General features: G+C 57.9%; 1 protein-coding gene and 1 long non-coding RNA gene across 2 annotated transcripts; one reads left to right on the forward strand and one right to left on the reverse strand.

Moving 5' to 3' along the window:
• Positions 1-1,218: 1,218 nt before the first annotated feature.
• On the forward strand, positions 1,219-22,649 carry NCS1 (neuronal calcium sensor 1). Its single transcript, XM_086857805.1, has 8 exons — positions 1,219-1,620; positions 14,564-14,588; positions 16,075-16,213; positions 16,690-16,768; positions 16,878-16,966; positions 17,268-17,345; positions 17,665-17,781; positions 18,452-22,649. Exons 1-7 carry the CDS (start codon positions 1,557-1,559, stop codon positions 17,761-17,763), a joined length of 573 nt encoding a protein of 190 aa, XP_086713931.1. The 5' UTR covers positions 1,219-1,556; the 3' UTR covers positions 17,764-17,781; positions 18,452-22,649.
• Positions 4,835-9,833, reverse strand: LOC147649700 (uncharacterized). Its single transcript, XR_015278101.1, has 2 exons — positions 9,142-9,833; positions 4,835-7,411 (listed from the first exon to the last, which is right to left on the reverse strand). It is a non-coding gene; the product is annotated as an uncharacterized LOC147649700 (long non-coding RNA).
• Positions 22,650-23,487: the final 838 nt, after the last annotated feature.

The raw sequence follows: 23,487 nt of genomic DNA on the forward strand, positions 1-23,487 counted from the left end.
CGTGTGCATCGGCACAGCTAATGACTGCACAGACACAGAGCTGCTGTGGAGGCACAAAGCCCTGCATGGGTTTGAGGTGGGGAAAAGCCGAGTGCTGATGCTTTTAATGCCTGTATGATTTCCTGGCTGCACCACAAACCTGCTGTAGGTTGAATCTGTGGGGCTTTTGAAGTGACTGAACTTCATCTCTCTATGTACACGTTGCAGACAGTGAGTGAAGGCTCAGTGGAGCCCTGATGTGAGAGAAGGGTAGAATCACAGAAGGGTTTGGGTTGGAACAGACCTTAAAGATCATTTAGTCCAACCCTCTTTCAGGCAGGGACATCTTCCACTAAAACAGATTGCTCAGAGCCCCATCCATCCTGGGCTTGGACACTTCCAGGGATGGGGCAGCCACAGCTTCTCTGGGAAACCTGTGTGAGGGTTTCACCACCCTCAGAGAGAAGAATTTCTTCCTGATACCTAATCTAAACTCTGCCCTGTGTCAGTGTGGAGCCATTCCCCCTGCCTTCCTGTCCCTTCGTGACCTTGTCCCAAGTCCCTCTCCAGCTCTCCTGGAGCCCCTTTAGGCACTGGAGGGGGCTCTGAGGTATTCAGAGAGCCTTCTCTTCCTTCCCCAGGCTGAGCAACCCCAGCTCTCAGCCTGAACATCCTGAGTTGAAAGGGACCCACATGGATGCGACTCCTCCACGTGAGGAACAGACCCTTCTTCATCTGGAGAACCCAGATGGAAAATGCTTCTACAACTGGAGCTGTTGCTGTCCCACCAAGGTCACCCCCGGACTCTGAGCTCAGCCTTTCTCCAGGCTCTGTGCTCCCACCGCCAGCTCCCCTTCTCCTCATCCCCACCCCGCTGCCCATCAGCTTTCCCCCCCCACCTTCAAGGAGGACTCCGATTCCCGGCATTTCCCTCCGCGTGTTCCCGCTGATCCCTGCGGGGCGGCTCGGGACTGGGGGGGCGCTCTGGAATCCCTCTCCTTCCCGGGTCCTCCCGCCATTGGGAGCGGCGGGGCCGTGCCGGAGCCTCATTCCCATCCCCATTCCCATCCTCATCCCCGTTCCCATCCTCATCCCCGTTCCCATCCTCATCCCCGTTCCCATCCTCATCCCCGTTCCCATCCTCATCCCCGTTCCCATCCTCATCCCCGTTCCCATCCCGCTCCCGCAGCGCGGGGCGGGGCGCGCCGCCCCCCCGCCCCTCCGCGCCCCCGCGGCCGCTCCGCGCCCGGCGGCGGAGGGCGGGGAGGGCGCGTGGAGCCGGGGACACGGACACGGACAGGGACAGGGACAGGGACACGGACACGGACACGGACAGGGACAGGGACACTGACACGGACAGGGACACGGACACGGACACGGACACGGACACGCACACACAGCGCGGCCCCGCAGCGCAGCTCTGCGGCCAAAGCCCGGCCAACAAAGCCCCCTGGGCTCCCCTCGCCGCCCCCCGCGGGATGTAGCCGGGCCGGGAGCCCCAGCGAGGCAGCGGCCCCGCCGCTCCGTGCCCCGCAGCGAGGCCGGGAGGCGGCGGGCTCAGAGGCGCTGCCGCCACCATGGGCAAATCCAACAGCAAGTTGAAGCCTGAAGTTGTGGAAGAGCTGACCAGGAAAACGTACTGTGAGTGCCCGGGGGCTGCCGGGGGGCTGCCGGGGGTGTGATGGGATCCTCGCTCCCCCGGCTCGGTGCCGCGGCGAGCGGCGGCTCCTGCGGGGCCGCTCCCGGAGAGGGCGCAGGCTCGGCCGGGCTTTGTTGGAAGAATTCAGGGATTGGCCTGGGAGGAGGAAAAAGCCCATAAGGCAGCAGGGACACGAAGAGGGGCAGCGAGCCAGAGGAAAACGCTGTTTTTTTACAAAATCCATCCTCCGTGGCCTATTTCTGAGCCTCCGGGAACGGCAGGGCCAGGGCCTCATCCTGCCCACCGGAGCATCGCGCCCTCCCTCGCCGCCCCCCGGCCCTGCTCCGAGCATCCTTCCCCCGGCTGCCCTGTGCCCAGGGCCCGCCGCCAGGATTGTCCTCCCCGCGCTGCCTCCCGGAGCAGGGTGCCGAGCGTCTGGGTGGCTTCCAAAGTTTGGGTGCGTTACTTGGAGGGGTTCCCTTTGTTATTGCGCTCTGAAGTGGAGAGAAGAGCCCGACACCGGCGAGTTCGATGTTTTTCTGAGTATCTCAGTATAGGTTTAATAACCTGATTTTCTGAGCGAGTGGCTTTCCCGTCTGGACCTCCACTATAATCTAATTAACGTGGCTGGTGCCTCAGCCATCCAGTTTTAGCAAAATCATTTATTTTTCCTGAAGGATGCACAAAGGAAACAAAGGCTTTGCTGGCTCAAGTTTGCTTCCCCGCTTGCTGGCCGCAGATATTCCCCAAACGTGCGGCAGACCTGCGAGCTCTCCCCTCTGTCATTGCTGCAGTCCCACGGCAGCGCTTACCCAAAAAGGCAATAGATTAGGATGCAGCAAGTTCTCCCATATGGAGAAGAGGCAATACTGGTGCATTGCACAACCCTACACGCGGGGTTGCTCTGTGCCGTGGCACAGGCGGGAGGAGGGCAGGTGCTGGGGGCACGTCCGCATCGCCCAGCCGGGTGTGATGGTAGGAGAGCTTGGGGTACCCCGGCTGGGCTTCCTCAAAGTGCTCAGCGGGAGGAAGTAGTGAGAATGTGGCAGTGCCAGGTGGGCACAGCCCGGGCTGGAGCTGAGCTGGGTTTTGGTGTCCTCACTGCAGCTGTCACCCATGGCGAGTGCAGCCGCGCCGGGCCAGGTACCATTAGTGCTGTGCTGCAATCCAGTGACGCCCTGATCCCCGATGGAGCCCCAGCACAGCCTTGTCTGCTGCTGATCTCCTGTGTGCTGGGCTTTCTGCACACCTGGGGTGGCTCCTCTGCCCAGGAGGGTGCCAGCACCATTGGGAGAACACGGGGCACACAGGCGGTGGTGCCCCACGGCTCACAGCTGAAGCCAGCCAAAGGCAGTGCTGTGAAACCAATGTCTTCGGGCACAGGGATATCTCTTTGCTGAATAAGGCCAGCAGGTCATTGCTTTTTTTGAATCACTTAATTCCCAACTTTCTGCTCCTCTCTTTTGGGTACCCTCCCCTTTCCAGTGTACCCTTTCCAAGAAAGATTGTGTTCCTCTGATCCCTCCCTCAGTGGGTTTCCAGTCTGGAGCTTTGCCTGCCTGCTCTGGACCTCTTGCTGCCTCTTTTTAAAGACCCCTGCACCTGTGCAGGTGAGGCAGCAGCACCCAGCAGCACGTGGCCCTTTGCATGGCTGGAGTCTGGTGCAGCATCCCAACGTGCCCCAGCAGTGTGTGGCTGGTGGTGTGGTGCCTGTCAGGGAGAGATGTTGCTAATTCCAGGGTCTGTTTGTTGATCTCTGCTCATTCCTCCTCTTGTCTCTGGGACTAATTACTTTTGCTGAGCACTTCTGCCCCTTTTCTGCAGCTGTCAAGGCGAGAGTGCATTCCCTTGTCTGGTGAAGCACTTCACAGGGCCCTCCCAGGCACAGCTGAGAGCCTCTGATTTATCTTTAGACCATGGGAGATTAAAAGATACCAATTTCCTTCCATGTTTTGCCAGGCAGAGGAGAGGCAGGTAGGAGGGCAGGGCTGTGCTGGGAACAGTGGGAGGAACTGATCCAGACCCCTGTGCTGTGGCTGGTGGAACAGCTGGAGCAGGGGACAGTCATACACACAAATCCATGGCCTGCTCAAGAATTTCAGGGGACCTGCTTGGAAAAGGTTTGTTTTCCACAGCATGTTGATATTTAGGCACGTTTCTGGCAGACCCAAGAGCATCCCTGGCCTGTGCTGCCCATCCCATTTCCTGGCTGCCACATTACCAAGCAAGTGCTGTCCCTGCCTTGTGTGTGATGCTGTTTCTGCTGTTGCTACAGCACATCTGGGCAGATGTCTCCAGCAGCCCAAACTGATGGGAACCTGCATTTGTCCCAGGGAGGTTCCCGTGGCAGCGTGAGCCGTGGCTGTGGAACGTGAAGGGCTTCTCCCACGCTGGGATTTCCTTCCATTGCATCATTTTCTGTTTGTATGAATTTCCATACAAAACAAAGCAAATATCAAAAAGGCCCCTCTCAGTTCTGCAGGATCAGAGAGAAATGTCACCCCCTCTCCCTGCCCCACACAGCTTTTCTGCTAATTTGTCTCATCCATGGGACACAGATGACCTCTGCTTCCCCTCAGTGCTCCTCAGTGCCTGGTGGCTTCTTGTGTCCCTTGCCCTCTCTGAGCTCTCCATCTCCTGTTTGTGGTGTTTCTCTGGCCATGCCTCAGTTGCAGCAATCCTGGGAGATGGGAGCAGCCAGGAGAGGAGCACAGGAAGGCTCAGGTGCCAGGGCAGTTGTGGACAGGGAGGTTGAGCTGAGATTGCTGCAGGGCTGCCATCAACAACCCCTGTGAGCTGTGAGAAATATTTTCTTGCATGCATTTACAGCAGGTTGTCCCAGGCCCTGCTGGGAACTGGACATGGAAAAGCAGAAACCTGGAAACCTCATCTCTTGGCTCCCCTCCCCACTCTTCTCCTGACTTACAGTGTTGGGGGCCAGATTTTAATGGTACTTGGACACCTAAAGGCGCAGAAGGGCTTCTTTGGAGTGCCAGCTGCCCAAGTCCTGTTGGTTTGGACCCATCTCCTTGTGCCTTTCTGTGTCTCTGGGCACCTGAGTGCCCAGGAATACCTGGCAATGCCAAGCTCCACTGTCTGCCAGGTGCTGGAATAATGCTGATGGGGACAGCCAGGCTTCAGGGCTGTTTAACCCTCCTTGGAGACTGGGCTGGTGCCACACAGGAGCCTGCAGGAGAAGTCAGTGCTGAGTGATAATAATACTGAATAATAAATTATGTAATTCTTTGTACTTTCATAGATCCTTTCATCAAAAAGCCCTCAAGGTGCTTTATAATAATTAATTTATTAATCCTCCTGATGCCTCATGGGGGTAGCTCAGGGATGCAGTTTGGTGTTGTGTCCCACGCTCCTGAGACTTGGAGGAACCACCATCCACCCTGGATCACATCTTCTTTCGTGGGGATTTAAACCTGAGCTTAACTTGAGCCAGGTGCTCACATCTTAGGGCCACAGTGGGATTTGGGATTGTGTTTAAGAGCCTTGTGTGGCCTCAGTCACAGGGTTCTTCTGCTCAGCTGGAGATCTGTGAAGGTCCTGAGGCGTGACTGTGGCCTGAATGAAGTGTGTGACGTGCACGTGTGCAGTTGTGGGTGCACGATACATGTCCTGGGTGGAAATGACTCGGTGTGCACTCCTAGGAGAGAAACTGGGAGAGAAATACAGTTCTGGATGTCCCTACTCACAGCAGCACTCCCAGCCAGTAACCCTTAAAATCATGAAGCAGTTTTAAAAACGTGCACTTGCTTCAGAAGAGCACATTTTAGCTCTTCTTTTTTTTCCAGTCATTTTGGGGAGGATTTGCTTTCAGGGTTCCCTTTGCACAGCTGTTGCCCATGTCCAGAACCAGCAGTGTGTTATTTTTGAGGCTGCAATAGCTGAGCAATCAGGCATGCTCAGAGCTCTGTCGGTGCAGCAGCGTCGCTCTGGGGCCAGGTTGGGGTCAGGGTTGGTAGTCCCGGTGCTCCTGAGGCCACAGAGGGGCTCAGGTGAAGGTGTGGGAGCCATGGTGAGGCTGCCAAAATGACACCCAAGCTGCAGAGTGGGTGCAAGGAAGATGCTCTTTTCCCAAGAACCACATCCCACCCACTGTGATCTATTTTGTGGATTTTAAACTCACTCCGGCATCATCATTTTCTGCTCTTTCATGATAAGCTGCAAAATTGGCTCTGTTGCTCGACAGTAATGCAGGGAATTAATGGGCATTAGTTTAAGAGCAAACTATAAACATATTGATTTGTAGTTACAGGGGTACGTGGTGGCGGGTGGAATCCTGGGGGAAAGGAAAGGAAATTCTACGATTGCAGCATTTGCAGCCAGGGTAATGGATTGGTTCCTTGCTGGCTGAGCCAGGCTGGGGCTTTGCTCCATCATGCCACCCCAGTGCTGAGGAAATGTGCTGGCTGGGGCAGTGGGCAGGAGCAGAGGAGGGGCTTTGGTAGCTCCCCCACTGCTGCTGGTTTATTTTTAGCCTCCGAAGTGTTTGGCCCCAGGCACTGGGTTTCTCTGCCAGGTTGGTTTGTGTTGAAATCCCTCCTGTTGCTCATCCAGCAGAAAGCAGGGTGAGCTGGCCCGGTGGCTGTGGACCCCTTATCCCTCAGTGACAAATACTGGGTGAAATTGTCAGTGTGGTGACTTTTAACAGGGCTTGGAGTGACAGGACAAACAGGAATGGCTCCAAACTGACAGAGAGCAGGGTTAGATGGGATATCAGAAAGAAATTCTCCTCTGTGAGTGTGCTGAGGCCCTGGCACAGGTTGCCCAGAGAAGCTGTGGCTGCCCCATCCCTGGAAGTGTCCAAGGCCAGGTTGGTTTGGGGCACTGGGTCAGGACGATGGGCAGGAGGTGCCAGAGGGATGCCCAGGGGCTGGAGTTGGTTTGGGGCCTGTTTTTGCTGCAGCCACATGTAACCAGAGCTGTGAAGGGGGTTGCTGTCCTGCAGGCTCACTGCAAGGTCAGTGTGGAGCCGTTGTGCTGCCTCTGGAGGGCTGTGGTGGTCTGGAGGCATCCCCAGCTCCTTCTCCAAGGCAACCCCAACCTGCTCCCAGTGAATCCGACCCAGGGCATCCCACACGCACATGGACCTGGGCCTCCATAGGTAGGTGCAAGCAAAACAAGTTCTGGGGTTTCAGCAGCAAGTTTTGAAGAGTCTCTGCAGTCTCTGGGAGGTTCTTGCAGTGCCAGGGTGGGAAGGGGAGATGTGACCGATGCCCCGAGGGTTCTGTCGATGGCAGAGCGGAGCAGCCGTCCCCGCCAGCCACGCTCGCGCTGCTGCTGCTCCAGCATCACAAGAATCACATTTCATTTATCCCCTGACATGTTAATGGATCTGCTTAACCACTCTCCTGACCTTTGCTGCTGCCGCTATAATTAAGGTTGTGAAACAAGAAGCTCTGAAGGCATCAAAGGAAGCGGCTGCTTCAGGGAGGAGCCTGCAGGAACGCTCGCTCTGATATCGGGGTGACATTTGTGGGGTCACTTTGTTCCTCCTTCTCCTCCTTGATCTTCTGGGGAGCTGGATGCCGAGGGAAGCCAGGGTCTGTGCCCTGGGCAAGGGTGGCCATGGGTTGCTCAGCCCCAGGGCATGGTGTGTGTCGCTTCCATTGCCATCACTGCCATGGGATCCCCAGCCCGGTGGTGCCGGCACAGAGCTCCCTCCCCACGCCTCCTGCTGGCAGGAGAGCTGCTTCTTCATCCACCTGTTTTCCAGCATCTTCTGATTGATGGCTGGACCCGCTGGAGCTGCTCTGGCCACCCCTCAGTGCACAGTGATCCCTGCAGGACATGGGGAGGGCAGCGGAGGTGGCCCTTGAGCATCCTCCTGACCTTCCCATGGCTCCAGGGAGTGATGGCTGAGCCAGAGGCACTTCCTTTCCTACTGCCCACACTGCTCTAGAGGAGAGTTTTCTCCTCTGCCCAGGGCAGGAATTTCTCCTTGCATTGGGGATGGCGCCTTGGAGTGCCAGGTCACACTGAAATTCCTGTGGCTGAGGGATGGATTTGAGCAGGTGGCAGGACACAGCTGTCCCCTGGATGGCCAGGCAGGGGTCTGCTCCATCCCTGCTCTCAGCAGCACTGGGAATCCTCTGCCCCTCCAGGCATTGCTGTGTTGGCTCGTGGGGAAGCTGGGATTCAGTCCTAGGATAGATCTGCCACAGCCACTAGCTCCTGCTGCGAGGTGCTTCAGCCTGATTCATTAATTTCCAAATGAAGGCACTGTCCTTTGCCCTTCCTCTCCTGTCTTTGCTTCAAAGAACAACTGCTGCTTTTTCCCTAAACCCAATTTCCAAAGCCTAATGTCGGGTCCTTAAATATTTAATAAAGTCTAAAAAGGATTTCAGCTGCATATTGGCTTTCCTATTGGTGCCAGCCCCAGGGGAGATGAGAACTGCTCATGGACCTGTTTATCCAGTCTGGGAGCAAGGCAGACCACTAATGGCAACCTCCGGCAAGGAGAGTGCCGAACACCCCGGCACTGCTCCGGGAGTTTCTCTGTGTCTCAGAGGAACAAATGACACCAACAACGCTGTCGAGCTCCAGCTCTGAACATCTCAGAGGCTCCTGCACCTGCCGTGGTGCTGGTGGTGTCTGTGTCTGATGGGGAGAGAGGCCAGGCTGGGAAAGCTGGGATGGGGATGTCCTGCTGTGACAGGTGGGCAGCCCTGGCTGTGTTAGTGCCCACGCAGTTTGGGTTGCTCCCAAATCCCTTGGGGATGTTGCAGGGATGGGTTCCCACACAGGGACACCCCAGGGTGTGGGTGATGTGGCTGGGAGCAGGGATGGCATGGGGCTGAGCTGGGGGAACAGTAGTTGGGGAAAGCTGGGAGCAAAAGAAAATTACATCAGTCATATTCTAGAACAGTTGTTTGCATGGGGGTGACCCTGGTGCCACAGTGGTGTTTTAATGCCTCTTCCCGACAGCTGGCCCTGTGCTGCCTGGGAGCAGGAGCAAAGCCCAGCCAGGGGTGGTCTGGTGGCCCCAGAGCTGGCAGAGAGCACGGGACTAGGGCATCCTTGAGGAATTCAACCTGAATTTTAATGAGACCAGATCACCAGGACCAAACTACCCAAATTTCCAAAGTGCTGACGTGTGGTGTATCCTAAAAGTTACCCTCATCAAACAGGGACCTGAGTGAGCTCTGAGTGCCCCAGGATGGGCTGATGGACAGTCCTGGGGGAGGACTGAGCCTGTGGCAGCCTGCAAGAGTTCACCCTTTCCCTCCACCACCTTGCAGCTCCTGTGGCTGGGGGTTGGTGCTGGAACTGGGGGCATGCACTGGGAAGAACCTCATGCCCGTGCTCCAGCTGTCCCCAGAGTGCTTCCCCCTGACCCCCCGAGCTGCACAAAGCCACCTGACAGCCCAGGCTGCCAGAGGTGACCCCAGCCAGCCCTGGCATACGGGGCATCTTCCTCTCTCCGCAGGGAGGTGCCCATTCTGCACCGGACGAGTGCTGCCCAGCACCTGTTTGGGGGCTGAAAGAAGTCCCACAGCTACTGCACTCACCTGCAACAGCTGCTGCTGTGCTCCTGGCTGAGTGTTTTGTAGGGACAAGGCCTGGAACATGGTTCCACTCAGGCTGTGATGTGTTTAGCCCAGGTAACTCTGCAGCGCCAGGGGCCGGCTCTGGGTCCCTCTGTGCAAACCGATGGGCCCTTGCCGTGTCCGTGTTGGCAGGTGTGAAGTCTGCAGCGAGCACCTGCTGCACCGAGCCCGGTGATCGCTCGGAGGGACCAGAGGTGAATTCTGCAGGGGCTGTTCAGACCCTGATGCCGATGCTGTGATCCGGGGCTGGCGCGGAGCCGGAGCGCACGCACCCGCTGCCGAGCCGGGCGGGAGGCTCAATATTGACATCGTCACCATGTTGAGAGTGGAGCTTGTATCAGATTTACGTTCAGAAAATTCTTAAATACGCGTTTCGCCGAGACGAGGGGCGGAGTGTGCTCGGCATAAACTGCAGGGTGTGCGGGGCTCACCCCGCAGCAGCCGCTGCTGCTCACACCAGGGACCCTTCAGCTCCCGCATGAGCACCCCAGGCTCTTCCACTTCTGCGCCCAATCCCTTCACGCGTCAGCACCCAATTAACACACACATGAGCTCCCAATTAATTTACATATGAGCACCCAGCTGGATTTATGCATGGCTGCCCAGTGAATTCCCGCTGGATCGAGCGCTGCTGCTCCGTGCATGAGCGCCCTGGTGGTTGATGCATGAGTGCCCAATTAATTGATGCACGTGCCTGCAATTAGCTCACGCCTGAGTGTCCAATTCTTGCGCCAGCACCTGATGCATTCACACCTGAGTGCCCAATTAGTGTGCACAAGTGTGTTATCTCCTAATTGCACTAATTTACACGTGAGTGCCCAATTAGCTCGCACAGGAGTGCCCAGCGAATGGACGCGTGACTGCTCAATTAATTAATTGATTAATTAATCCGTGAATTGGTGAATGCCCACAAAAATGGATGCTTGAGCCCCCAGCTGGTTCGTGCGTGAGCGGCCCTTTCTCTCTCGCCGCAGCACCCGGGCAGTTCATGCATGAGCACCCAATTAGCTCACCTGGAAACACCCACATAATTCATGCATGGGTGCCTAATTAGTCCACGCATGATCTCCCGGGGTGTTTTTGCATGAGTGCTCCTCTGGCTCAGGCATGGGTGCATAAATGCCCGGTTCCTTCACGCCTGAGCACCCGCCTGGCTCACGCAGGAGCGCCCATTGTGGGTGTCTGATTTCCCCCAGGCTGGGCGCTGCTCTGAGCGCTCTCAGCAGGTTTAGGCAGCTCCAAAGCCGATGGGAGCCCCATCTCGGGGTGATGTGCTGGCTCCCCCAGGCTGCGATGCCCGGGGACCCTGTGAAGGAGCCACAGCAGGTCCCTGGGGGAAATAAACGCCGCAGGACTGCCCTGCCATGACCCGGTGTGTGGTGCTGGATCAGTTGCCCGGGGTTGGCACAGCCCATGAGCTGGCATAGCTGGAGTGCCCTGTGGCGGTGAGGGAAGCCGCTTTGTGCCTGGGAATAATTAACTGGTTTCCCTGATAAGGCTGCGGTGCCCACGGAACAAAGGTGCTGTCCTGGCAGCTGGGACAAGGGGGGACGCGTGGGGCTTGGTGGAGACTCCTGGCTGCTGCTGCGCGGGGACAGTGCTTGCTGAGCCTTCGGGAGCCCAACCCCGCAGGAGGACAGAGCCGTGCCTTTGGTTTTGGCACGCAGGGGATGAGCTGAGTGCGCACAGTCCTGCCCAGGGACCACCCTGCGGCCGTGGCCAAACCCCTGCCCTTGCACACAGGGGAAGGGATGTCAGCACAAAACAAGCCCCTGTGGGGCTGAAGCATCAGCTCGCCTCATCCATCCCACCGTGACCAGGGCTCCCTGAACCATTCGAGTGCAGCCACCCCCCGCCCCGCTCCAGCGAGCAGCCAGCTCCCTGCGGCAGGGCGACGGATGGGGATTTGCAGTCCCGGGTCTCTCCTCTCCTCTCCTCTCTGCCTGGAAAACACAAATTAACAGGCTTGAGCACTGATTAACCAGAGCTGATTCTTGCTGCAGTGGCAGCTGGGTGGTGGGAGGAGAGGGGGCACACGAAGGGCGGGTGGTGACGGAGCTGTCAGTCCTCGCCTGTGCCACTGGGATTGATGGAGAGGTGGGGGGAGAGGGCTGGGGGGGGACAGGTACCGGCAGCCGGGAGGAGGGGGCTGGGGGCTGCTTGGAGGCTCTGCCTCTCTGCGCTGTGTGAGACGTGAGACGCCAAAACCTCCCGGCTGAGGTGGGAGAGGGAAGGGGCCGACCAGCGAAGAAAGAGGCCCCTTGGAAGCGGTTCGGCCGTGTGGGGCAGCTCCTGAGCCGCTCTGGGTGCTGTCCCTGTCCCTGTCCCCGCAGCCGGCCCTGCCTGCGCTGAGCCCGCTCCCGGCCGCTCCCGGCTCCGTGCCCGGTGCGGGGCTGAGCGCTCGGGCCGGCGCCTGCGGGGCTCCGCCGGGGCTCCCGGCTCGGCGATGCCTCTTCCGGCTGCGCTTCAGAACAAATGACAATACTCTGCCTTTATTCAGCGCCTTTCATCCCCGAGGAAGCCGGGGCACGCTGCTCCTAACGAGCTGCTGCGTGCGCTGTTTATAGGCGTCCCCGGAGCGGCAGCTGAGCCCGGCTCCCCGCTGGAGCACGGCCAGGGACCCGGCCCTGCTCCGGGGGGGCTGCTGGGGCTCATCCCCTTCTTCTGGGGCGCCCCTGGCCGAGGTTTACATCGCTGCGAATTGACGTGTGTCCGCTCAGCATCGCGCCGTAATCGATGCCGCGGGAGGGAGATGCAGCAGCTGCCGCTGCAGGCTGGGTCTGTGAGCTGGGCTCTGCCTGCCGGGAAATGCAGAGCTCAGGGACAGCCCTGTCCCCGCCGTGTGTCCTCTGTCCCCAGCCTCAGGACAGGTGGCTCAGCCACGCGCTCAGCATTAGCATTCCTAGCCGGTGCCGCTCGGAGTGAGCAGCCGGCAGGGCCGGGGAGGCTGGGAGTGGCAGCCCTGGAGTCAGCGTCCGTCCCGCATCGGTGGCGGCAGGGACCTGGCAGGGACCTGGCAGGGATGGTGTGGTTCCCTGCCCTGGGAACGCTGCCCCCGGGCAGAGGGGAGGTTTGGTGGCAGTGGAGGGGTGAAGGCAGAGGTGGGAGGTTTTCCAAGGGCTGGGATACGAGGCCACACTCCCACCTCAGGACAAACCCCACAGATTCCCCAGCACCCAAGGCTGGAGGGCAGGCACCGGTGCCAGTGCCCTGGAGGAGGGATGGAGCTCCGGGTGGCTCCATGCCAGGATGCACATTAACAAATCCCTCACTGGGAGCCCTCTGCTGATTTCCAGCCTGGAAACTGAATGGTTCCCTCCGTAGGAAAAGCCTCTCCTGGGAGCATCACACATCTCTCCTGCGGCACGAGGGGAGCTGGCTCCGTCCCTCCCTCCTGCCTCAGCCCGAGCGTGTCATTACCAGCATTTCTCCAGTACTAAAAAAAGCACAAATTTCTTAATTGTTTCCTGCTGGAGTTGAAAGGCAGCTCCCGGGCCCAAAATAGCATGTTGGGGGAAAAGCAGTCGAACGAGAGAGAGCAGAAGGCAATTTGCCTGGAGGGCTGAGCCGAGCTCTGACTGCAGCCCTGGCTGCTGCTGCAGTCTGTTTTGCCTGCCCCGAGGGCTCACCCTCATCCTCCTCCTTCCACTTGCTTTCCTTGGTGCTCATGTGTGCTTGGGCCTGCAGAGCTGGTGCCTGGGGGATCCCCTGGGCATCCTCAGGGTGGAGGTCACGGCTGGTGTCTCCGTGCAGGTATGTGCAGGGAAGCCTGTTCCTATTGGAGATGTCACTTGGGATCTCTCTTTTAGAAGGATGCTTCTGTGTAGCCCCTTTTTTTCTTCTGTTTTTTTTATTTTGGGATGGGGAAATCCCTTGGAACTGCTATGACTGATGTTTTAGCCCACCCCAGCTTGGCTGCTGGATGCAGTGTGTCCTTCCTGGCTCCCTCCTGCCAAGAGACCGCTGTCTGCCCAAAACAAACAACCCTCCAAATCCCTCCTGTGGCACTGCCAAAGCCCTCAGTATTCTCCAGCCCAGATACTGAGCATCCCTGTGCCTGTGTCCCCTCTCCTGGGGAGCTGTGACAGACACCACACAGTGCTGCAGTGGGTGCTGTTTTTGCTGAATCCCATGGGAAGTGGGGGGAATTGGAGTCTCTGTCCCTCCAGTGAGCCCTGTGCTGGGCTGGAGGGACCCTCCAATGCATGGGGACAGCTTTGGGCACAGTAATTCCTGCTAGCAGGGCTGCTGAAGAAGAAATTCCACTGGTGATGAGGTGAGGGCTGTTATGTGCCCTCTCGGCCACCCCAGCCTTCACCTCTGAGCTCTGCGCCTTCTGCCAGGCACGTTACAAACATCCCTGATGGAAAACTGCTTTCTTTTTCTTTCTTACCATCCAAGGTAATTGACATCTGTTGGTGTGCCTTTGGTCTCTATTTTTATCAGCCGTTTGCACACTGACATCTCCGCTCTCCTCATCATCCCCGCGCCGTTCAGACCTGTGGCTTTTTCATCGTTATTTAGATGCATGACACAAGGGAAATGACAAATGAGGCTGTTCCCCTCTGTGCCCACCTGCTGGCACCCAGCTCCCCTGTGTGGGGAGGCACAGCTCCTGCAGTGGGACACGCAGTGACAAGTGCCAGCCCCCTGCCCAGCATCCCTCAGAGCCTTTCCTCTGCTGAGGACATTTTTCATCTCAGCAGCTGTCCCTTGGCTGTGGACACTTGGGGTTGTCAGTGCTGTTTTCTGGTTTATCGTATTTTGGGGGTTTTTCCAGAGCCTGGTGAGGCTCCCCAGGGTGTTGGGATGGGTTTGAAGATGTTTCTCCAGAGGCAGCTGGTACGTGGGGAGATGCCAGCCCTGGGGCTGTGCCTGTGCCCACGCTCAGTGTGTCAGGGCAAGTCCCTTCCCTGAGCTGCTTCCAGGCAGATGTTTTGGCAGATGTTTTGAGGGATGTTTTAGTTCTGGGAAGATGAAACAGCAGGGCCAGATCCTCCCCTGGCATGATCAGTTTGTCCTCTTCATGGTCCATAGCATCTTGCAGCTGTAGTTCTGCACTCCCTGAGTGCAACACAAAACATCTTGTGAGTCCCCCTGGTTTCAGGGGTCCCCAGCACTTGCAGCTCTGGCCCCATGGACCACCTGGGCTGGCCCAGACTGTGCCTCAAAAGCAGTTTCTGCCACATGGGGAACATGTGGAGAACACCTGGCAGCTCATGGAGCCAGTGAGGCCTGGGCATCCCCCAGGGACATCATTGTTGAGAGCCCCAGGGTGTTCCCCAGGGAATTCACTGATGGGGAGTGCAGAGGAACAGCTGCCACTGCAAAAGTACTAAATTTCGGTCTCTTTTTTTCTCTTTTCTCCTGTTTTCTCTTGCAGTCACAGAGAAGGAGGTGCAGCAGTGGTGAGTGCCCGCCATGGTGGTGAGCTGGCAGGGGCATGGGGCTGTGGGCAGGGGACAGGAGCTGGTGGCACTCAGTCACTGAGAGCAGGAAGGTGCAGGAGCTGTGGACAGGTGCACCAGTACTGGGGTGCAGGCGCTGCCTCGTAGAGGGGAGACCAGAAAATGGATGGGTTTTCTTGCACACCCTGTGCACCCTGGATTCTAGTGGCTCTTCCCTCCCCATACGAGCAGCCAAAGAACATGGGGACATGGGGACTCTCCAGCTGGTGTCCTGGTGCTCTCCACGAGGCTGGTGCTGTCCCTGCATGTTCCCTTTGGCAGCAGGGCCTGCAGAGGCTGGGGTAGGATCCACAGCAGCACGCTCTCACTCCATCCCCTCCACCCCACCGAACACAGCGCCCTAGAAAAGCCACTGCTTCCCTTTCATCTCACTATCCCACCAATCAAGGTTTGCTTTCTTTATCTCTTTCTCTCATCCTTCCCCCCCACCCGATGAGTCATAGCTGCAGCATCGTGAAAAAGATGTCACCGGCACTTCGGTTTCCCACCTCACCACCCCCTTCCCCTCCTCCTCCAGCCCTTGTCCCGCTGCAGCGGGCGCCTGACAGATCTGGGCGATGTTGCATAATATTCACGTAGCCCACGTGATCCCCGTGTGGTCCCACATGCTCCCTTCACGCTCCCTGCGTGTGCCCACACCCACGGAGCCACCGAGCCCTTCCCTGCGCCCTCCGGTGCAGCTGCACTTTCCAGCACCCAGGTCCAGTCTGCAGCTGGAACTGAGGCCTTTTTGGGGTGTTTGAGCATTGATGGGTTTTGGAAGTGACCTGGGCTGTGCCACCTGAGGATACAGGAACCCCACTGTGCCCCCCCAGCTGCTCTGAGCAGCTTCCATTTAGGGTCGTGCAAAAATTGTCAGGGAATATCCTGAGTTGGAGGGGACCCACAGGCATCCTCATAAGTCCAACTCCTGGCCCTGCACATCCCAAGAATCTCATGTCCCTGCAAGTGTTGTCCAAACACTTCTTGACCTCTGGCAGGCCTGGTGCCATCACCATTTTCCTGGGGTTCTAGTGCCCAACCACCCTCAGGGTCATTGTGCCATTGTTTTCTGGCAGGGCATGGCTGCAGCGTGGCATCGCTGTCAGTCCTGGCTGGGCAGTGGGTCCATGTCCCCTCCCATCTCCCACACAGTGCTCAACACAAGCCTGGTTGTGGCCCTGTTGCCACTCTTGGGCTGGCAGCAGGTTGGACAGTGCAGTGGGCACCGCTCGGTGTCACTGGTGCCACTTGTTGTTTGTCCCCTCTGTTCCTGGGGTGCCTGCAAGGACCTCATCCACAGGGCTGGGATGCTGTGGTGGGTGATGGGAGTGGCACAGGGAGCACCTGGGGACCTTTCCAGCTCCAGGCCACTGCAGCACTGGGGAGGAGCTCCCATCTCAGGGGGGAGACCCTCCTGGGCCCATGCTCTGCCCTCCATCCGCAGGTACAAGGGCTTTATCAAGGACTGTCCCAGCGGGCAGCTCGATGCCGCCGGCTTCCAGAAGATCTATAAGCAGTTCTTCCCCTTCGGTGACCCAACCAAATTTGCCACCTTTGTTTTCAACGTCTTTGATGAGAACAAAGTAAGTCTGGGATCCAGAGGCATGGGCCAGGGCGGTCAGGGCTGGGCCTGTGGCCATGGTGGGATGGATTTGGAATGTGTCTGCCTGGGACTGGAGGAGCAAAATATTCCAGCACTTCCTGGGGCGTGAAACTGAAGCAGCGCAGCTGGAGCGAGCCCCCACGCTTATTTTAGTTGAGGAAAGTCACGTGGGGAAGGGTGATGAAGTGGCAAAGCAGGAAAGGGGGAACGCGGTGTTTTGGTGCCGCTGACAAGAGCCCATCCATGCATTCCAGAGCTGCTCCTGCTGGGATGTTCCCTGGTGGGCTGGGCACCAGCAGCTGCATCACAGTGCTGGAGAAAAATGAGCATCACCCCTCCCTCCCTCCTTCCCTGCTGCTTTTTTGGATGTGCCCCCTCAGAGGGGATACGAGGGCAGGGAGGACTTTGCTGGACAGGAGTGGCAGCAGCACCTTGACCCCTCCTTTCCTCCCCCAGGATGGGAGGATCGAGTTTTCGGAGTTCATCCAGGCACTGTCAGTCACCTCCCGGGGGACGCTGGATGAGAAGCTGAGGTGTAAGTGCTCCCCAGGGGATGCTGGTGGGCTCAGCCCCACCAGGGTGCTGGGGTGTGTGTCCATGCAGGGGCCACGGTCCCAGCCCCTTGGTGTTGCTCTGCCTTGCAGGGGCATTCAAGCTGTACGACTTGGACAACGACGGATACATCACGAGGAACGAGATGCTGGACATTGTGGATGCGATTTATCAGATGGTGGTAAGAGGGGCAGGGGGTGCACGGGGTGAGCAGCCCCTGGGGTTCCCTGCTGGACTGGAGCTGGGCTCTGTGGGAATGCTGAAACACCCCCAGTTCCTTCTTTGGCCTTTTTCAGAGGGGAGTTGTGGCCATTGTGGTCAGGGCAGTGTCTGGACCCGGCTGCTGAGGGTGGTTCTAGTGCCAGCACTGTCCCCTTGCACCCTGTCCTGATGTGGGGCACGTGGGGACAATCCTGGCCTGGGGACAGCCTCCAGACAGGGCACAGAGGGGTGTGTGACCTGGTCCTGTCCTGCTGCTGCAGGGAAACACAGTGGAGCTTCCTGAGGAGGAGAACACACCAGAGAAGAGGGTGGATCGGATTTTTGCCATGATGGACAAGGTGAGGATGCTTGAGGGTTTTTTCCCTGTGGCCAAGGGATTTAGGAGGTGCTGTGGGTCCCTCTGCTGCATCTTGGCTCCTGCAGGTGCCTCCTTGTCCCACCAACACAAGGTCAGCTGCTGCCAGGATCACTGTGGGATACTCACATCCCTCTGTGATCCCTGTGTGCATTGCAGGCTCTCCAAGCTGGCATTGTCCCCTCCATGGCTGCAGGCATGGGTGGCTCTCTGGGGAAACCGAGGCAGTGGGGTGGGGAGGATGTGTGGGCTGCTGTGGATGTGCCGGGGTGAGGCGGGGCAGTAACGGGAGTGTTTTGCAGAACGCGGACGGGAAGCTGACGCTGCAGGAGTTTCAGGAGGGCTCCAAGGCCGACCCCTCCATTGTGCAGGCGCTCTCCCTCTACGATGGGCTCGTATAGTCCCGGGGCCGAGCGGCGGTGAGTGCAGCGCTGGGGGCTGTGGGGGCCCATCTCCCACCTGCCTCGTGCCCTTCCCACCTCCCCCAGGCACAGGCAGCTGATTCTCCTCTGCTGAAGCACCAAAACATGGATATCCCCCCCCAAATCCAGCCAGAGGGAATGCTGACTCCATTCTGACAGGCTTCTCCCAGTCCTCCCCATATCACAGAGCCCCCTCAGACTTCATCCCGTGGAGATGGAAATGTTTGCCTGTGGCACAGCTCACGCCCTCACCAGCAGACATGGTTGCAGAGGAGGCAGGGAGGCAGCTGGCAAGCTGGGGGCACGGGGATGCTCCAGAGACAGATTATATTAAATGTTTTATTTATCTTACACCTTTTTATATTATGCCCTGGAGCTGGGTTTGGCACAGCAGTGTCAGGGACACTGGTTCACAACATCATACAGATGCTGGGCTGGGCACCCTGTGGTCTTTGCTGTGCCCTGTGGAGCTGTGCAGAGTCCCTTGGAGCATTTTTGGTTATCACAGTCACAGGCAATGTCCTGGGGTTGGGTTGTTTTTTAACCCCACGGGAGTTAAGAGATTTTCAATATTATTCTGTTTCCAGCTTTGCCCTGGTGTCGCAGCCACAGGGATTTCTGCCCATCCTTCTCACCCTCTTTCCCTTCTGCCCACCCTCTCCTGCAGATGTCTGGGGGAAGATGCTCTCCGTGCCATCCGACCACCGCCGCGTGAAGCTTGCCTGTCCCTCCCGGCCTTCCTTTCTGTTCCACGAGCAAGGGATGCCCTCCAAGCGCGAGCTCACTCCCCCTCTCCGCACTCCAGCCGCTGCCATTCGCCAACTTCTGCTTTTCCCACGAAAACCCCGCGCCAGACCCAGTCTGAGCGGCAGCGAACGCCCAGGACTCGAGGGCCGGGGGAACGGGTCGAGCACCGCCGCAGGCAGAGCCCCCTCTCGGCCTCCTCACCCCCTTTGCTCCCTTCTCCTACATTTTCGGATGGGACTGCGGATGTGCCGGCGGGGTTCTCTCCTGGGAACCGGCCGGCCCGAGACGGAGCCCAGCGGTACCGGGGGGCTGCACCCCCAGGGAGGCCGGGGAGCCGAGGCACCGACGGCGATTTGGAACAGAGTCCTGGTGTCACCCACCATGCCGCTGGCAGCCCAGCTCGGCTCACTAGGGATATATATTATATTATTATTATTTTAATTTTTTTTTTTTGGTGAGACAGTATTGTGCTGTTTTGTTTTTCGTTTTGTTTTTCCTTTGGTGGAAAAAAGTGAGGCTTTTTTTTTTATATGCCTATCTCGACGATCGATATCCTTATTTATTTGTTGTAAATGTTGCTGCTGTGTTTTGTCTCTCATGTGTGTGTGTCCACCCACCCAGGTGAGGATTTGTAAGGTTTACATGCTCGTACACTATTGCGGGGACCCAGGAGCCTGCAATAACAATGAAGCCAAAAATCTGCCTTCCCCCTCCTCTCCCACCCCCTGTATCCCAAGCTCCGTGGGCTGGCTGCTGTTTGGAGGGGATGCTATAGCTTCTTCTCTTCCTGTTCCCAAGTTCCCTGCATTTTTCTGTTCATCCTTCCCTTTGGGAGCTCAAGGAAGGCTCAATCAGCGCAGACTCTGAGCAGACCAAGTTCCATCCCTCAGCTGGGAAGGGTGAGGAAAACTGCCAGCCACCAGAACATCCCCATTTCCTTCCTTTTATTCATTTTCTCACTGCATGAAAAAGTATTAATGGAGCCCAGAGTTGGGTTTTGCTTCCAAGCAGATTCCTTTGCTATGTTCTGCTTTGCCAACAGTGGGAAGTGTTTGGTGGTGGCTGTGAATCATTCTGTGTGCTGGAGGGGCAGAGGGGGAGCCTTGCTCTGTCCTGCTCCCCATCCCAGCTGGGATGAGGTGACAGGGGAGAGCCAGGCTGGGCTGTGCACAGCTCAGGGTGTCTCCTACCCCGTCACTCCCACAGGACACGGGAGGTTTTGCTGTGAGCCCAGGGCATGGTCCCTTGGGGAGCCGCTTGTGCCCACCTTGGCTGGGAATACACACCTGGGGACACTGGGCTGCAGCTCCCCTGTCATGAGCGAGGCCTGCATGGCCTCTCCAAACTCCAGCAACACCCAGCACCCTCTGGGATGTGTCCCCAGCTCAGCCCCAGCAGCCCCCACACCGTGGGACACAGTTGGCATCTCTGCTGGAGAGTGAGCATTGCATGGGTGATGCCTCAGCTGCCTTGGCCCCTGCTCTGGGAAAGGAGAGCCATGCACTCCCTCAGGAGCAGAGTGCAAGAAGCCTTTGGGGTCCCTAAAGCCACCCTGGGGCCTCACCCTTCCATCTCTGGTCCAGTTGATGGCAGCAGCATCTTTCCACCTGGCTGTCTCCCAGCTCCTTGGCCGAGCCCAGACAGAGGAGTGTCCCCATGGCGGTGGGAGGTGACATCTGGATGTGGAGGACAGTCTGACAGGTGTCTCACGATGCAGGAGACAAGGTGGTGCTCAGTGCTCCCTGAATCCTCCCAGCAGGGCAGCGACAGATACCCCAGCCGAGGGATGCTGGCTCTTCACCGTGCAGCCCCACTCCCCAATTTTGGGATTTTGTGCTTGTGGTACTTCTTGATGCCTATGAAAAACCACCCTTCCCCATCCCCAAGGAGACTGATCTCACGTCCACGTGCAATATTTCTGCCTCTTCTGCAGTTTCTGCCCCTGAGGATCTGCATGTTTCACTGTGGGGGTGCTTCTGGAGGGTGTCCCTCACCCACTCCCATGGAAATTTCCATTTCTTCGTTGCTCTGTGGCCAAAATGCAACTCTCTGGGGTAGGTTTTTGCAGTGCCTGCAACTTACTGAATGCTCCTCTGCCAGACTGGTCCCCTCCTGGTGCCAATCGATGTTCCCAATGAATGTGACACTGCTGTAATCACCTCTGCTCATGAATGATGGGCCCTGCCACGTTTGACACAGTTCCCAGGAAAAGGCAAACCTCATTTGCTCTGACACTTTTCCCCTGGAAAGCTTTGAATTTTTGGAGGACCTGTCATGGGTTGAGCTCCATCAGTGCTCACAGTTGTCTCCCGAGGGAGTCAGCCCTGCCAGGGCTCTTGGCACTCTGAGTGTCCCTGAGCAAAGCGTTTTGACCCCAATGTTCCCCCTGGCTGCAGGTTTGGGATTCTGCCTTGGATGCTTGCAGTCTCCCTTCTGGGGAGCACCGAGGGCCCCTCATTCCTCCTGAGCACCACCAGGATCTGCAGCGTCTTGGTATCACTGAAAATAAGGCTTGGAGCATCTTGTGCTTGGGAATGTTGGCCTTAACCTCCTCGTGCCTCAGTTTCCCCATCAGTGGAGGGGCTGGGGTGAGCCATCCCCTTCTGGAAAGCAGTTTGGTGTCTGTGCCCTGGCAAGCATGAGTGCTGGATACGGCTCAGGACTGCGGGCACAGGGCAGGACCCACGTGTGGGAAGCGCTGGGGTGGAATTCACATCAGCGAGTCTTTAATTCCAGCCTCTCTTCACACCTGCTCGTGATGAAACAGCCAGCAAGCCCTGGTTTGTCTCTGTTTGTACTCGGGTTCCTGCTGCCTGTCCAAAACAGAGCCCTGGCCGTGGGAAGGGGGCCCAAAGCACAGCCAGGCAGAGGTGAGGGTCCAGCCCCGGTGACTGTGGCATGTGCCCCCCTCTCATTTGTCCCTGTCAGTGTTGCCCCATTAAATGCCATGTCTGTACTTTCCTTTCTTTTCACTTTTCTGTCTGTGTGCTGACTGTTGCTGCTTTGTATCCGTCTTTCCTTGAGCTCTGGGGCTGGGCTGGGCTGAGCTGTTTCCCCCAGGAGCAAGAAGGTGGCAGAGGGCTCTGGGGGCAGATTTCCCCCCTGCCCTCTCCTCACAGCACAAACCAGGACCAGAGAGAGAGAGAGAAGTGAAGGGTTTTTCCTCTGGAGCAGGCTTTCAATTAATTAATGAAATTTCTAATGACACCAGGCTGGTCCCAGGAGCACTGTCATGGAAGGGGATGTTTATTTATGGGGGACCCCAGATCCTGTTTGTGCCGGGTACCAGCTGCATCTCACCCTCCTTCACAGAATGCCTGCTGGTTCTTCCTGTGCCATCAGGACACCACACTCCTGTTGGATGGTGAGGCTGAAGTCCTGGGAATCCCAGCCCAGTCTCTGCTCCTCAGTGGGCAGGGGTGCAGCTGCCTGGAGGGTGGAATTGGCCTGGAGTCTTGAGATCTGGGTTTGAACCCTGCTTGGAGCAGGGCTGGCTTTGAAGCAGGGCCAGGCATGGCACGGGGGCAGCTGAAATCACTGGCAGAGCTGCCCCCTTCCCATGTGTTTGGGGTTGGGGGGTCATTTGGGGTGGGTGAGTGACCTGCAGCCAGCTCACTGTCCCCCATCCAAGGAGGAGATCTGGGGCAATTACTGAGATCATCTGTCACCTGTCCTTCCCAAGGGGAGGGTCTGGCTGGGACAGAAGCAAGGGCTGAGGACAGAGCTGATGGCTCTAGTGTCAGTGCACAGTTTGGGGTGCAGCAGTTTTGGGGTCTCAGTTACGTGTGTCAGCCCTGTCCATGCAGCAAAGTCATCCTTCCCTTCTCTCTCTGCTCCAGTGGCCGCCAGCCCCGGGCTGGGTGCCCTGTGCCCCAGGTGTGACCCTGCTCAGGAGGGTGGCCCAGCCCTGGGCTGAGAAGCAGCAGCTCCAGCAAGAGCCTTGTTTGTGAAGATGAAGCCTGTGTGTGCGTCCGTGCCGGTGTCTCGGCTTGCATGCCCCGCTGCCTTGTCTTGAGATGAATTCAAGAGCAAACCAAGCAAATGAAACAATTTAATAACAGAACGAAACAAAACCCAGGAACTTTGTGACAGTGGAAATAAAAGCTTAATGACAGTAACGAAGTGGCAGTGGTCTGTGATGTGCTGCGCCGGGGGGGTCACAGGGGCCCCCAGAGCTGCCCTGGCACCCAGCAGGGCTGGCAGCTGGGCTGGGGGGTGTCACTGTCCCCTGCCCCAAGCACAGGGCTGTGGGGCACCAGCACAGATGTAAATAGGGGTGCTCTGGGCTCTGTGGGCAGGCAGGCACTGTGCCCACACCTGTGATGAGCTGTCAGGTCTCAGCTCCAGGCATCCCAGGCACCCTGCGCCCCCATAACGCTGCTCCTCCCACCTCCTTTCACCCAGACACAGCTTGCCTTCTGCCGGGTCCCATCCTGACACAGTGCCTGCATCCCCTTTTCCTTTTGCAATGGAGACACAGCCATGTGCCCACGGGCACCGTCCCTGTCCCCTCTGAGCCCCCTCGTCGATGCAGTGGGCTGGGAGCCGCTGGGTCACTTTTGGCACACAGCGGCTGCAGAGGAATCTTGATACGAATATTCCATAATTGTGCCTCGCTGCCCGGACCGGAGGTGCCCCTTGGCAGCCCCCCTGCCCTGGCAGGGCTCACAGAGGGGCTCACAGCCTGGGCTGGGTTTTCACGTGCAGCAGGGTCGCGTTGGCCATTCTGCACTGCCAACTCTTCCGGAAACGAGCACTGCGAGGCCTCCCTGCCAGCCCCTGTCTGTTGTGTTTGCTCTCCTAACGAGGATGACTAATTATTTTCGGGAGGCCAGAGGAGATGCCCTAATGGTCCAAACAAGGAGGCTGTGTTTGTGCAGGGGGTTTTGTCCAGAGGTGCTTTGTGCCAGAACATGGTGGGAGCTCCCAGAGATTTCTCCCCTGTGCCATGGAGTG

The sequence above is a fragment of the Cyanistes caeruleus genome, chromosome 20, assembly GCF_971803275.1.
Source record: "Cyanistes caeruleus chromosome 20, bCyaCae1.hap1.1, whole genome shotgun sequence".
Lineage (NCBI taxonomy): Eukaryota > Metazoa > Chordata > Aves > Passeriformes > Paridae > Cyanistes > Cyanistes caeruleus.